This window comes from Necator americanus, chromosome II (assembly GCF_031761385.1).
Source record: "Necator americanus strain Aroian chromosome II, whole genome shotgun sequence".
NCBI classification, from domain to species: Eukaryota; Metazoa; Nematoda; class Chromadorea; order Rhabditida; family Ancylostomatidae; genus Necator; species Necator americanus.
Window position 1 is genome coordinate 874,075 of NC_087372.1, and position 14,969 is coordinate 889,043.

General features: G+C 40.9%; 7 protein-coding genes across 8 annotated transcripts; 3 read left to right on the top strand and 4 right to left on the bottom strand.

Moving 5' to 3' along the window:
• Positions 1 to 545: 545 nt before the first annotated feature.
• Positions 546 to 806, top strand: RB195_016508 (uncharacterized protein; the record flags this gene model as incomplete). Its single annotated transcript, XM_064183076.1, has 1 exon — positions 546 to 806. One exon carries the CDS (start codon positions 546 to 548, stop codon positions 804 to 806), a length of 261 nt encoding a protein of 86 aa, XP_064038957.1.
• Positions 807 to 1,586: 780 nt separating this feature from the next.
• On the bottom strand, positions 1,587 to 1,859 carry RB195_016509 (uncharacterized protein; the record flags this gene model as incomplete). The annotated part of the gene is made up of 1 exon (XM_064183077.1): positions 1,587 to 1,859. The coding sequence occupies one exon, from the start codon at positions 1,857 to 1,859 to the stop codon at positions 1,587 to 1,589; it is 273 nt and encodes a 90-aa protein (XP_064038958.1).
• A 2,128-nt stretch (positions 1,860 to 3,987) lies between these two features.
• Positions 3,988 to 5,556, top strand: RB195_016510 (uncharacterized protein; the record flags this gene model as incomplete). 2 transcript variants are annotated; one of them, XM_064183078.1, is made up of 5 exons in its annotated part: positions 3,988 to 4,188; positions 4,247 to 4,371; positions 4,426 to 4,498; positions 5,279 to 5,362; positions 5,419 to 5,556. In XM_064183078.1, 5 exons carry the CDS (start codon positions 3,988 to 3,990, stop codon positions 5,554 to 5,556), a joined length of 621 nt encoding a protein of 206 aa, XP_064038959.1. The 2 variants fall into 2 exon arrangements, with proteins under 2 accessions (XP_064038959.1, XP_064038960.1); XM_064183079.1 differs by having other exon boundaries at positions 4,039 to 4,188.
• Positions 5,557 to 7,195: 1,639 nt separating this feature from the next.
• RB195_016511 (uncharacterized protein) lies at positions 7,196 to 7,495 on the bottom strand (the record flags this gene model as incomplete). The annotated part of the gene is made up of 1 exon (XM_013443128.2): positions 7,196 to 7,495. One exon carries the CDS (start codon positions 7,493 to 7,495, stop codon positions 7,196 to 7,198), a length of 300 nt encoding a protein of 99 aa, XP_013298582.2.
• Positions 7,496 to 7,587: 92 nt separating this feature from the next.
• On the bottom strand, positions 7,588 to 8,079 carry RB195_016512 (uncharacterized protein; the record flags this gene model as incomplete). Its single annotated transcript, XM_064183080.1, has 1 exon — positions 7,588 to 8,079. One exon carries the CDS (start codon positions 8,077 to 8,079, stop codon positions 7,588 to 7,590), a length of 492 nt encoding a protein of 163 aa, XP_064038961.1.
• Positions 8,080 to 8,417: 338 nt separating this feature from the next.
• On the top strand, positions 8,418 to 9,722 carry RB195_016513 (uncharacterized protein; the record flags this gene model as incomplete). Its single annotated transcript, XM_064183081.1, has 8 exons — positions 8,418 to 8,441; positions 8,499 to 8,594; positions 8,672 to 8,758; positions 9,042 to 9,125; positions 9,186 to 9,254; positions 9,385 to 9,452; positions 9,533 to 9,617; positions 9,678 to 9,722. 8 exons carry the CDS (start codon positions 8,418 to 8,420, stop codon positions 9,720 to 9,722), a joined length of 558 nt encoding a protein of 185 aa, XP_064038962.1.
• A 1,856-nt stretch (positions 9,723 to 11,578) lies between these two features.
• On the bottom strand, positions 11,579 to 14,684 carry RB195_016514 (uncharacterized protein; the record flags this gene model as incomplete). The annotated part of the gene is made up of 6 exons (XM_064183082.1): positions 11,579 to 11,644; positions 11,873 to 11,952; positions 12,975 to 13,091; positions 14,090 to 14,159; positions 14,274 to 14,536; positions 14,606 to 14,684. The coding sequence occupies 6 exons, from the start codon at positions 14,682 to 14,684 to the stop codon at positions 11,579 to 11,581; spliced, it is 675 nt and encodes a 224-aa protein (XP_064038963.1).
• Positions 14,685 to 14,969: the final 285 nt, after the last annotated feature.

Below are 14,969 nucleotides of genomic sequence, written 5' to 3' on the forward strand. Positions count from 1 at the left end.
TAAAAATTAAAAGTAGTGGCATTTTCTATGAAGTCAAATTTGTATTTCTCAACAACCCCTTCTTAGTTCTTTTTTCTAATAATTTAAGCATTGATGGAAGTGTTCGTAGGACTTAAATACAGCGGTACTGCATTTGGAGAATATTCAAACTTGAGTTCACACCTATGTTATTTCGATACCGTCACAATTTGAAGACATTATTCAAACCTTGTTTAGATTTCATGGTTTTGGAGCAGATTGTCCTAAACCGACTATTTAAGCATCGCGAAGAAACAAGGCGCGACGAGCAAGCTGGCTTTCGTCCTGGTCTATCTACGATTGACCAGGTGTCCATCGTTAAGAGAGTGATCAAAATCTGGCACCGGTATCCGGTACTTTTTGGTCTTTTAAGCTGCTTTCGACTCTCCTCATCAAAGCCGTCTTCTCAATCCGCTCCGCGCCAATGAAGCTTGCTTGATGACATGAATCAATGAACAACTAAATGCTGCTGTTCAAACACCAGCCCGATGTACAACGCCGTTTGAGGTGGTGACTGGAGTAAGACAATGGGCATGGAAGTCCTGTCCAACTTCGCTATCTATGACATCATGCGAAGAGCAGTCGATCAGTATTCTGCCGCCATCATCTTACCAACGTCAGGGTGCCCCATGACTGGTCTCGAGTATGTCGACGATGTTGTTATATTCGCGGAAAGTGGTGCGAAACTTCAACATGTTGTCAAGCTTGTGTCGAAGCTGGCTGCAGTCCATGGACTACATCTACGCCCTAATAAATGTGAACAGATGTGGATCCCTTCGAGACCATGAACGGGAATTAGAGTGGATGGACAAGCGATCGAACTCGTCGATGAGTTCTGTTACTTGGGCTGTATGCTGAACGGCAACGACAGCTACGAGAAAGACATTCAGGAAAGGTGCGCTAAGGCCATTTCTGCATTTAACTCCTTAACGAAATGTCTGTGGTCGACTCCCATCCCCAATGAAGTCAAGCTGCGTGCCTACTCATCCGCAATTCGCCCCATCGTGATGTACGGATCGGAGACGTGGGCAGCACCAACTACGGTGATGGACAGGCTTGACTGCAAAGAAAGAAAGCTGCTTAGATGACTACTTGGCTACCTTTGGCCTAGGGTATGCCACAATGAAAGATTCACGCGGAAGATATCAACATCTTCCACCGCCATCGAAAGTGGCTACAGAAAATCGTTTTCGCTTCTTTGGTCATATATTGAGGAGACCTACAGATCGTCTCCTCTCGAAATTGTACATGGATCTAGTCTCCGCAAATGCAAAACCAAACGTCTTCCTCGGCATCAAAACCGGGAGCGTTTTTTTTTTTTACAATTTCCTGAATACAACTGGCGAGAGTGTTGGTGTCTCCAGGCTTCTTCTTGGTCCGTACTCCAATATTTATTGGCACCCTTTGGCGAATTTTATTTCTACACTCCTCGTCCTTCAGGCCCGCCACGTCGATCTTCGTTTGAGGTTGATCTCATCGTTTGACTTCTTTTCTGGAACCCAAGCTTGAAGCTGAGGAGAACTTTGAGGTGGTCGGAATCGAATGCGACGTCCCGCATAGTTCTAGTTCTAGATAACCGACAAGCGGATGTTCCTTGTCAAGACGTAGTCGAGTTGTAGTTTAAGAGTTTTCGTCTTCCGCTTGCGCTGCTCTTCTGGCGTAAATGGGGTTGTCCTTCGCCACATAAACTGATGGCGTCGACGATTCCTTTCGAACGTGGATGCTATTATGAGATTCGTCTTCTTACAAGAATGTACTACACGACGATTTCCGCTGTCTGACGTTTTCTTCGCGGGATAACACCATTTTCCAAGCACATCAGATTGTTGTTCGAGACCCATCTCTGCTTTCGGATCAATTCCAACGAGAACTGCTGCTGGCTCTTCATCTTCGATATCAACGTGTTTAATTCATCACGAAAAGCTTCTTTGTGATAGTCTTCAGCGGTCTCCGTAGGTGCGTGAAATCCAGACTTTATGTCCTCTTTTATCTTGCAGTCGTACGAAGGCGCTTCTTGACGACGTTGAGCCAAACTCTCACTATGTTATTGTAATCGTTCCTCGCAGGAACCGCGCAACCTCCTACTTTCTTTTCATCACCATCGCCCGCAGTATATTGTGTAGTTTTCGATGGTGATGACAGGACGTCCTGTAATGTCCGTTTCTTGCAATGCTGCGAACGGCGCATGCAGATATCGTAGCAGTCTGGACAGGGTTGTTTTTGGAGTTCACTCCACAGTGAGTACAGCGTTACGAAACGGATGTTTGTAGCAAAAATTCCATCCGCTCTCTAGGCATTTGACCTACGAGAGTATGGGCTCTGTCATTGTGCTGCATAACAGCACCTTTTTGCAATGTTTGGGAAAGTTTCACCATATAATAGTGCGATTTATATAGCTTGTACGCTTGCAATATACTTGTAAAATCAAATTGGAATATTCTCCAAGTGTAGAACTGATTTATGATTTTGCATTTAGAAGGAAAACTGTGAAGTCTCTCATCTATTCTTGGATTCCCGAAAAGAAGAACCACGGAAGCGCTTTTGCTAAAATCCAAATATAATTTCTTTTAAAAGATGTCACTACTTTAAATTCTCATTAATCATTGAAAGTAACCACCAGAAGAAGTCTGAAGTGCGGGTTTATTCGGAGGTTCAGAATTGTATATGTAGTAGCCGCCCCACAATGCAACAACCATTGGATGCATTAACTATCTGATTTTGTATTTTCAATGACATGTGTACAGCTGTATGGAGTTAGCTGTGTTTCGGAGATCTCAACAGATGCTCAGCTGGTCAAATATGGAACGACTGGCAACTGTGTCAATCAGTTTTCACGCGTGCTGAAGCTTTTTACCGAAGCTTTTTATTCATTCTTCGTTCTGCAATCCTCAAATTTCTTCATACCACTTATTTTGCCTGACTTTCTTTGATTTTACATATATGTTTCATCTTCAGCAGTCCATCGCCATTTAGCGGATATAGATCGTTTAGATTTCTCTGCTCATTTGCACTCATTCTCATTTTTACTGGAAACTGACAACATCTGTATAAGCAAGCATAACCGGCGAACAAAAGTTTTCTCGGTACTTCTCTTTAAAACATCCTAACCAGTTATTAACACAACATCGAACAAGCCAACAAGACAGACACAACATCGAACACAAGTGGTTATTATTTCCCACATTTGTTTCCTTTTTCTTGCCGTCACACAACTGAACAAATTTTTATTTTCACTGATAAAAATGGACGTTGAAAATATTAGAAATCCGTACTGTTGTTTAAAAACAGAGTATTACGGTATTGACTTTGTGCGATAATCACAGCGAATGTCTGGAGTTCGGGTTGTAGATCAACTGGAACCAGCGTTGTTCCGTTCATCTTTCCCTAATCGTAATAAGAAAAGGTGTGGGAACAGCTTCAGTTCCTGAGAGCTATGTTAGAACGCGCCTCTATGTACACGATCAGCTCCTGCAGCAGCCTTTTCATTGTTTTCACTTGAATAGACTTGTGAGAAGACATCATGGATCTTCGACTGCTCGCACGTGGATGCGGCGCGTGCGAAAGAGTGCAACTGAAATCGTCATAAGAACGATGTCATCCTGGATTGGGGGAGGACGATCGGAACCACGTTGGTTTCCGTAATCTACAACGCGAATTCTAAGCTTTCACTGTAATTTCCGCACCACGTCAACGCGAGCGTCTCACCATCAAATCCGCCCACTCAATAAAATGAACTGATTACAATGAGGAAGCACTATCTATCAGGTTTAGAAATGTCCAAATACCAACAACGGGAGTCTCTCCGTCCCTTCTGTCTTTTCCTGAACATCTGTATTTGGATGTTGATTTCGAAAATGCTTCTTATTATCTAGGTCAATTTGTGTACGACTGGATACTCATCTTCTTGAGTTAACATCTTTTTGTGAAATTCATGGAAATCTTGGAGAATTGTTGGTTTCTGTGTAAAAGATGCTACCTCTTAGATTTGAAAATTCTAAAGTTTCCGGATTATCTCCCGAAATGGCACTAATATTAGCAGTTTTCCTTCTTTGGGGAAACATACTAACTCATGCTGAGCCTGAAGACATCACTGCGAGATATATAGAAATTTCGATGGAATTGACCACTGCCATGAAGGGTACTGGTGCTGATGAGGACGAACTACACAACGTGAGTAAAAGTAGGCCGTTCAAAATAAAACTCTGAGAAATTCTACACTTTTTCACAGCTAGCCAAAGACATTGTCTATTATGGTGATGACCAGTGGAAGGTACAGAATTTATACGACGCTTATTTGGAGAACAAAACAAGTGAAATCAAAGACGCATTCATTAACAACTACATGCACGAGAAGTATTAGTTTTCTGACCATATTTACTTGATTATATTATTCTGCAATTATTTCAGAAGGACTGCATATCTAAAGGAGCGGGTGAGCAAGGTCTTAGGTTACTATCTCACAAAGGAACAGATAAGAAAAGTGAGTGTGACGTTGGTCTGGCAAATATGCTTTACATGTAAAATTCACTTTTTCTTCACGGAGTAGGGCCTATTCAGAATAAAGTTTCCTCAATTTTCCTTTTCTTTTGAACAGTCTATAAAGTTGGCTCGGAACGTGTCGTGCGACATGACGCACTACGCGCTTCGTAAAGGCGGACGCTAGCCCGCCTCCACAGCCACGGCGCAAGCTTATCGGAACTCATCTTTCTTGTGTTTGGTAGCTTTTCATCCTTTTTTCCAAAAATGTCGCGTACGCATATGGTTTTGACGAGATCCATTCTCTTTAGTTTTATGGCTCGTTTTGCTGCTTTGGCAATTCTGAAAATTTAACTCAGATTGGAATTTCGCTCCATCTTTATTTTTTTTATAATTGCGTACGGTTGGCGTTTTTCGCAAAATGCATTCGCTGTGAAACTCCAAATTCCGACCACGAAGAACGCTAATCATGCACCTTTGTACGAAAAAATAAAATAGAAGTCCAACACTAACCCACAAGCTTGTTCATGAAAAAAAACAAGAATTAGACGAAAAACAAGATTACAAGGAAAAACCTCTTAATAGCTCTGACGGTGGCCTCTCCATGAAAAACATTGCGTCCGCCGACACAAAGTTTGAGGCCAACTGCATTTCTGAACGTGTCTGAAATTATCCACTTCGGATGTGTTTTATATCGGCGGCGAGGAGGAAAAAACATATTCATACGTTAAAGGCAGCATATCTGCCTCGTCGTAATAAGATCCTCTTTTATTTGTGCTTTAAGATACGCGTGACTCTAGATAAAGAACTTGAGAAAGGATCCACCAGGGAGGAAAGTCTAGCTGAAATGAAGAAAGAAGTTGCAATGGTATGAAAACCAGTAGTCTTCCAAAGTGTGCTCAAAATCAATCTCTAACTATTCAGGAAATTGGTGAAAGCAAAGCTGAGCGGGCTGTTGAGCGAGCTATAAAGGATCTAAGGATACTCAGCAAACGACATGTTGGATGGTTTGAAAAGGCTGAAAAGTTCTTCTACACCTTAATAAAGCACGATGAACATTAGACCAACATACACGCAGCTACTAGCGGCAATATCGCTCCCAAACCTTGAGTATTGTCGGGCCAAAACCACATGAACCACGAGTGTAGTGGAGCAACGTGATTGGAAACCGCTCGCAGTGTCGTGCGAGCGACCTATTTGGCAATTTGCCTAAGTCGCTTGAAATTGCGTGATCCGGATCGATAGATTAGCCGCAAATCTTGTTTGTTTTCATTCTTTTTGCTTTCCTTTCTGGTTTTTTCGTCTTTTAAGTCTTTTTTTTTGTATTTGTTATTTTGCTTTTGTTACGTAGATCTATGTTGTTGTATCTGTACTGTTCTTAAGTTATCGTATTGTTGTTGTTCATGTTTTGCCTTTGAAAGTTGATTTAACATTGTACTTATTTCTATGTGAATGTTCCTTTTTGTCTCTTCGTTTACCCTCTCTCCCTTACAAACAAAAAAGACATTAAAGGCTTCACCCCACGAATCTGAGGTGGTGCAGATTTCAGGTGGAGTATTCGTATACGGGATGGGAGACTACGGAGAGGGGGGTGATTCCGTCCATTTCTTCCTAATTGCCGTAAAAAACGGCCCGGAAGACACGGCTTCATTCGTTTTGGCGCACCATTTTGTACAAGAGGTTCGATTGGAGCGCGCCAGTCTTGTGCGGCGCCGCATCTTCCGGGCCGTTTTTTACGGCAATTAGGAAGAAATGGACGGAATCACCCCCCTCTCCGTAGTCTTCTATCCCGTATACGAATACTCCACCTGAAATCTGCACCACCTCAGATTCGTGGTGTGATGCCTTTAACAAGAAACTAAAACATAACAAAAAAGAAACTTAAAGGACGAAAAAAAAAACCCAGAAAGGAAAGCAGAAAAGAAAATAAACAAAAAATTGCGGCCAATGTTGATCTGGATGACGACAGTTCACGTCACTTTGGCAAAAACCAGACTGCTCACAGGATGCTGCGAACGGTTAGAAACCGCGTTGCTCCAGCGTGACCGTTCGCGTAGCAACACTCTGCCTCATGTCGTTCTGACTCGACTATACATTGCCTAACTGATTACTGTAACATTGAGTTTTTTCAATATGGTCTAGTATGGTGTATTTAGTTTGCAGCCGACTGGGGGACAACAGAAAGTGTGCATTTTTGATCGCATTGTCTGTAGTTTGGTTCTCCTTGGTATTCATTATGTAACATTAATCTCTCCACTTAAATGGTAGATATGTAGCGTGCTACCAGTATTAGCAATGATCAAGTGATACAGAAATGAATAAACAATTCAGAACGTTGACGCAATGACTCTCTGCAAATATTCAGATGAAAATATTTTAAAACAACACAAACAGAAAGCTGATGATTCGGCTTTGAGCGCACAGTTTTGGAAGACATTCGTTCCCATATAATAAGAGAATAAAATGTTCAGATTAAAATAAATAGAACATATTGAATTACATACTGGATGTAGCACAACAAGATAAAGAGTTCCCTCTGTAACTGCACGGTCGATGAATCAGTACCAAAGTTGTCTGCAAGTCACTACGTAGGCCGTATCCGCATTCGTAGAACCTCAAACGATTATGAATCGAAGTCGCATGCCTAATCAAAGTCGCATCCTTATGATATCCTTTACGCAAGAAAAGAGAGTGCAGCTTCCTATCCATTTCTCACAAACATCGTCTTTTGCAAATTCAACTGAACGTCAACACATCCACATGTTTCCACATCCACATGCATTGCAAGCAGTGTCATGATTTCTCGGTTACCTGCGGCTCGTGCTGCTGCACGCAGGCGTACCAGGTCAAGAGTTTCTGGAGGCGTCTCTTGGTTGCTCCAAAACTCCCAGTCTTCCTTATGCAATCGTGAAAGGTGTTCAACGAGCAGATCGTATTCCTTATCGACATTGCCGATTGCGGAGCCTTGCCAGAAACCGGCCAGATGCCGATTAGATCTCATTAAATGATCGTTCTGAGACCTCGCTCTTTGAACTTCACAGCTTTCTCTTCTCTCCGTGTGAAGAAAAATCTTCCTTGGAGGAGGCGGTGGTACTATTCCGTACAAATCTTTGGCACAAAAGTGACATCCATCAGGAAAAACCTTTGATTGATTTTATTGAGTGATGTAGCCAATTTTGTCACGTATACTTCACCGATGAAGATATTCAAAGCTGGTGTTGCACCACATCTTCTCATCCGCAGACGTCCGATTCGGGTCGTAAGTTGTTCGAAAGAGTCTATTTTCTTTGTCATACTCATGTTGACGAGGACTTCAACTTCACCAACTCCTCTATTATCGCATGTTGCTGTAAACAGTTCTTCTCCTGTTTTATATACAGCGTTGAGTGGGTGGCGTCGTCTCGTCTTGGTGTTCGATAACGCTGTAGATAGTCTTCTTAGCTTGCATAACCAGATCAGGGCGCTCCTGACGCAATAGTACGTGCGTTGCAAGTACCTATCGTCACTATAGTCCTTTTTACTTTTCGGTAGCATAGACGACAACACCGTCCTTCCTGGTGCGAAACCTTTCCTGGCTCCACCCATCGCTGCAGTTTGCGACGGTCCCACACCGGTTCTACCTGCTGCCTCGACTGCGCCATTTCGAGCGCATACGCAAATGCACCGCAACTACACTCGTGATCCATGTCGTTTTGCCCGACTATAACGCTGTAGTTATTTCTGGTACTAGGTTTTTTTCTGTTTCTATCAGAGACTTAAAGAACATAGACAATTTCATGTCTATGAGTAGAAAGCTAGCAGTAATAAAGCTAACGTGTCGAAAACCGTGAGTTACGGTGATTACGACTCAAGGTGATGTTCACTTTGAAACACTTCCCCATTTGAAAGACCAATTCACCCAGAAGAGTGACTATAAAGTCGAAATGGCTTCAACGAAAGAGCTTTATGTAAGTTTGCGTAATTTCCTTTTTCTTATATGAATTATCTTTACACGAAAATTTTAGGCTGATGATCCACCCTTCATCGACGTGGCTCTAACACTGCGCAGTTGTGGTTGTGGCTACATGATCGTGCTTGCAATGTACCTGAATACGCTTCTGGTAGAAATAAATCATTATACTGTTGTAGGAATCTATTCGAATTAAAAATAAAATAGTGAATTAATTTCAAACTCTAGATGATAGCGATTAACTTCAAAGTGGCCCCACCTTCTCTTGAAGAAGAACAACGTCAAGCTACTTTCCAACAAGTGTCTGGAAAAGAAGTAACTGCTTTAGTTTATGCTGTTTGCACATTTTTCCGTTGACTGTGATGACCTAAATCGACAGTTGTGAATTCCTTTCTTCATAGTTTACTTGTTAGTAAGGTAATTGTGGAAATCGCTAAAGTTGAGATAGCCATAGTCAGCACCTATCAAGATAAATCGGTATCGAAAATGTGGGTACGCATCGTCGAAGAGATGCAGAGATAGACCCACTCAAGAATGCACTGCTTGAGTGGAGCTTCTCTGTATCCCGTCTTCATTGACGTTCATGACCTTGATTGAGGCGAAACCCATTCCCGAAAAGAAGGAAGAAAGTAAGCAGCCATTCGACAAGTACGAAGAAGCCCAAACGCAGGAAGAGCAGATGGTTGTAATTAATGCATTTGTCTCGTATTGCCAGCTTAGACTTGAATAAAAAAACATTAAGGAGGTTAAAGAAGCTGCAAGTCCTGCTCTGTTGCCGTTAGCTAAAACAGCACCTCCTGAACCCAGTAGTGTGGGTTTTAGTCATAAAGTATTGCTTCACTTAGAGTACTCTGTCAACAATTACTTTATTTTCACATATATATTCATATTGTCGCAGGTATGTAGGTTTTGCATATTTACATATACGTGCATATCTTCAGCATAAAGAAAAACAAAAGGAGAAGAGGAAAAAAGAGAGGCCAAAGGAGAAGGAAAAGAAAGATACAAGGTCCGGCAAGGTTCAAAAAGAGTCGGAAATTTTCTAAATGAAAAGAATATGAGAAAGGAAAAAGTGTAGCTCATTTTCAGAGATAAAACACTTAAATCCGCGCAAATGTCGATACGCCTTCCACGTGCGCCTAAAGGACATCATGAAGAAGAATTGGAGCAAATGGCAAGACCCAAAGACCGGGAATATGATTGAAAAGAAACAAAGAAACTCTTTCTTTTTTAGGAGAAATTCTTGGCCGAAGATGACATCAGCGCCATTGAAAAGTAGATGGAAACCCGAGCCAGTCTTTTATGTCACGTCACAATGTTGTTTGGAGTTTTCGAGTAAAAGCTTCTCTCAAGAATTACTTTACAAATCATTCTTAAAGGCAGCATTAGCCAAATTTTTCGATATTGTGTTCGGCATGCTAAGGAACGTCGTTTACGAGTCATAGAACGAAAATTCTTCAAATTAAGAAAATAAATGGACCAGAACTACCAGACTGACCAGTTTACTCAACAAATCAACTCTTTACACCCGTCTTAGCAACAAAATAATAGCAAATACGTTACACATAAAGAGTAAGAAATATACAAATATGGTCTTATTGAATAAAGTCACAATGACTTTTCGCACGTCAACTTTGATTTGAATTTGAATTTCATTGCTCGCAGGGATGTAAACAGTTGTTTTGTTTTTTTTTTAGTTCTTTTATTGTTTATTTCTTTTGTCTTCGTGATATTTGCAAACTACGTCTTTGAATCATTATGACCGTGCTGTATAATAATGGCTTTGTCTGTGTGTGTTATGAAACTACAAAAAGAGAGCGAGACGGGCGCAGCAGCGTCGGGTTGGTGCGCCACCGTCAAAAAGCTGTAAAATGAGATGAGATGGGACCTACAGCGTCGAATCGGTTCGCCATAGTGCAGAAGCATCGCGCAGTTATTTCATGTTTATTTGGCAAAGAGTAAACTAGAGACGTTGTTAACCGATTCATAGCCGTGGCCACTGTGCGTATTGTGTTTCTCCTGTATGATTTCTCCACATGCCTATTTCCCAGCGCGTTTGCCGGAGGTTGGTAACATCTTTTCTTCAGAAAGTGGGAACACGCATGTAAACAACTACCTCAGTAGTAGGTAACAGTTTACGTGATCTACTTAGAACGTTATCTTCATCAGTACGATGATAATATTCACGTCATTTCTAGTTAACACATCATTTTGTGCCGCCAACTGTTGGGAAATAGTGGAAACTCATACCTTGAATGTTTCCAAATGTTGGAGCTTTTTCAAAGAAATATAGAAATAAGGACGAAATAAATTATAAAGTTTTTGGCGTTAATCAATCCGCTTGAGATGCGCCCCCACGTTCACTTCAATTCAGAATCGTTTGAGGTTTACGAACGTGTAACTGGCCTATACGATGACTTGCCGTGGCTAGCCGATGCGTCAAGTTAGTGTGTTTATGCTCCCAGACAAGTGTGGCACCAATTTATCGATCCCGGAGGGATGAAAGGCTTGGTGGACACCAGGGCGGATTCGAACCTCCGATCAATCGTGCAGGAAGCGGAACCTCTAACCGCTACACTACACCCGCCCTTATAGAAATACAGGATGTAAAATCAAGTTTGAATGTTCTCCAAATCTTGAAGTGACGCGTTAAGGAAGAAAGCTATGAAATCTTTCGTCTATGCCTAGATTTTTGATTTAAAAAAATAAGAAAGCGTCGCCATAAAAAAAACAGAAATCTAATTTCGCATTGGCTTTAATAAGCTGTGCACGAGGGTGTTAAATAATTTTATTGGCTAACGTTTCAGCAGAATCGCCTTCTTCAGAGGCTGAAATGAGCGATTCAATTTACAATTCAAACTACCAACCCTACCAAAAACTAAACTGATAAACTCCATGCCTACTTTTTCAATCACCAACTTAGCGACTACACTGAGACGGCTATCATGGCAGACAATAAAAATCAACAGGAAATCTGTGGTTTCCCGCATACTGCAGAAAAAGTTAAATACACGCTTTCACCGAGAAGAAATCGCGTCGTTATGTTACAACACGATTTACATTGAAATTTCTAATTGGATGACAACTGACAAAAAAAAAGTGGTAGAAAATATTTATATCAAACGACAGTTTTGTCTACTTATGAATGCCGGAGATATTCAGTGTTTCGGCTTGTTTACTTACAGTCATTCGGAAGCTAGTCTGCAAAAGCTGTACTTCGTTAAAATGATTTTATGCGATTTACGATCTCTTATTTCGCCGCTCGTGACTGCTACTGAAGCAATGGTCATGGTAATCAACATGAAGAATATTTCATATCAAAAGGTATAAAGCACAAGAAACTAATATTCGCAGCACCAACAACCGTTCCATACAGATTTTACTGCTTATTTGGGGGTGGACGAAAAGCTTAGTAAGGAGATAATTCACCTTAAATTGGTCAATAACCTCATCCACTGTTCTTAAATTGTCAGCAGTCAGTTGGTAGCGACATGCAATTTCGCGAGACTCTGAAATGTTTGATTCAAGTTTTTTGAATATGAACGAAATGCTTATCAGTGGCGCTAGCCTACTAGTAATGATGTGTACTAGTTCCATTGCCGGTCGTTTTTGCCACCTTGAATCTCAAAGGAAAAGGAAAACTCCAGGAAACTTTCAAACACTCAAGCAACAACATTTATGTGCAGTGAAACGCGCGCATTCTGGCTATGCAGCTGAACAATCTGAGTTCCGTCTTTGCAGTGGGAAATCCGCTATAATCATCTAACCATTGTCAAATTTATAATCATTAGATAATAGTTATTTGTCTGTTTCTGTGTTTTTGTGGATCACGAAGCTAATTGTGCAGTGTGAAGGGTTCAATACGACATCAGACTGCCGTGACGGCACCAGTATCACTGGAGATGCGGTGAGACGGCTCCCATGGCGTTAGTTTGATTTGCCAGCCCCAAGAAAGTAATGAGACGCATACAGCAATGTCAATACTGTACTGCACGAGAAAATAGTGAGATGGGCGTATAGAAGAAAAGTAAGACAGAAAACAGTGAGGCAACGACGTCAAAAACAAAAGAACGGATTCAACGACGTTAGAATTATGGATCGCACAGGGAAATAAAGTTATTAGTCTAGTGGAAGTGCAATGAAGTCAAAGGAAATGGATAAGATGTGTAGGAAATGTCAAATAAAAGGCCCTTGTGGTGTGATTGTTATATCCGAATGCATTCATCTGTCTGCCTTCCAGTAATGCCTCCAAATTGTACTGGTATCAATGAAATATATGTAGACATACAGTTAAGTTCGAATAATAATGGAAATACTTTTCTTGAAATTTACAATGCTGGTACTTTTTTTTGTGAGAATACGGGAAAATGTTTCATCAGTGCAAGCACAGAAATTGACGAATAGCGTCGCATACTTAAAACTTTTGTTCATAATTTAAAGCGAGGATCACAAAAAGTCTGAACGCTCGTTATTAGGCGGACGTACAAGCTGGAGCTATTACAAGTATAACAAATACAAAAAAAAAACCCACTGAACATTTTCCGCGCCAACAATGTCACTCGTACGATGAATATCAATGTCAAACTTCCTGTCATTACAATGACAACCAACAGAAGAATACAGACAATGTAGATTTTCTCACCTAATCCTGAAATAAATATACTAAATATGTATTTAATTTCAAATATTTCATCTTTTCCCCATTCTTACCAATGAGCTTCCCCATTTTCCATCCTTACTGACCTGCATCAAAGCTGACAAGAAAAGCGAAAACTCAAATGCAAGTACCACGTGGTAGTACAAAACAAGATTGGCAGAGTGGAACACCAATGGCGCGTCCAACTGCAATCATTTCGCGAGGCACTGTGAATGAGCCGAAAAATTCCATGCACATTCTGACTTCTGCCGATGTCTGATTGAGATGCTTATTATGCTTATTGTGCCTGCATTATTATAGTGATATCGAGAGGGAGTTTGAAACAGAAGTTTCTATATTATCCAAATACTGAATTGACACGTTTAGAAAGAAAACTATGAAATCTTTCACCTTAACCTAAAAAAGAGAAAAGAAAATTGTTAGAAAAACGCAAATTTAATTCCACAGAAAACACCTCTACTACTAATTTGCATTGATCAGTGAGGACGAGCGAAACGAACACCACAGAAAGTCGGAAGTCGGACTTTGGCCGGACGTTCGGAGTGGTTTATGTATATATCATGTATATATATATATATATATATATATATATATATATATACGTTAGAGTGGATCAGAGAAAATGAGAAAGATGGTAAATGCCCTCGGAGGGGTTGTTAACGAGATGGGGTAGTGTGTTCGCCGCACGGATGGACCTGAGAGCTCAGTTAGATACGGCTCGAGGACCTCGTCAACGTCACTCTCAAAATCTGAGAACGTCTTGGATGACAATGGCGAGGGAAAGGAACGAAACGAGCGGAAAAAAATGCTGGGGCCATGCAGTAATGACCAGACGACTGAATAATTAAGTTAGCAAGGAAGAATGGGCTAATCACAATACCACTGTCCCGTCCCGGATCTCTTACAGTGCTCTTTACTTCACTTTTGTTCGAGACAATCATAAAAAAGTATCATACCATAAAAGGAAATAAGAGAGAAGAGAAACTTACGTTTTCTCTCCTTCAAACTTACAGGATTGAAGCCAGCTGCTAAGAACTGCGATTTGGGTGGGACTGTTCCCTTGAAATGTTACAATTATGAACTGCATTTGTTTTCCAAATTAAGTAGGAAAGGATTTCAAAAAAAAAAATCCAAAAAGAGAAAGGTGGATAAACCTATTTCCGTAGAACTTACATTTGTGATCATAAAGTGACTTGAGAGTAGTTGCTCGGAGACTTTAATAAGTTCTGCATTTCCTCTATCTACAGCGACTTCTGGCGATCCCAGGGGAATGGCAGTATTCGACAAAGTGGCCTTCTCTGCTGCTGTTGTAGAGGCTCTGTAAGGCCGCTGTGAGGCATCTGTGAAGAGCCTCTGGTAACCTTTGATAGTTCCTCCTTTGAGAGGTGCAGACGTTTGTTGGATTCTAGGTATTTCTTCAGCAAATCCATAAAAGTCTAAAACTAACACAACAACTCGGTAAAGAAAAAAATGTGGGTGATCAAGCAAGAAAGTCATCAACTCACTATAAAACGGATCACGACTGAGGTTTTTTATGAGCAGAACAATGGGAAATATGAAAAACAAAGAGGACAATCGGTGCATAGGGGTACCAAGTGCGAAAGGACAAAGAGGTAATGGCTGTGATCACGGTCTGTAACAACACGTTTTCAGTCAGGAATCGAACTTCTGTAATGCAAGCAAACCTACCAGCTTAAAGCACTAAAAAAACACAAAAACTAAAAAAACAGAAAGCATATGCGAAACATTTTCCTTCTTAACATTATAGTAGAAAAAAGAAGAATGTGCACATTAATTTCAATATCTGATAGACAAGAAGAATCTTTAGCAACCGTAAGCCACTAAGAACTAAGAGTACGAAGTAGTGTG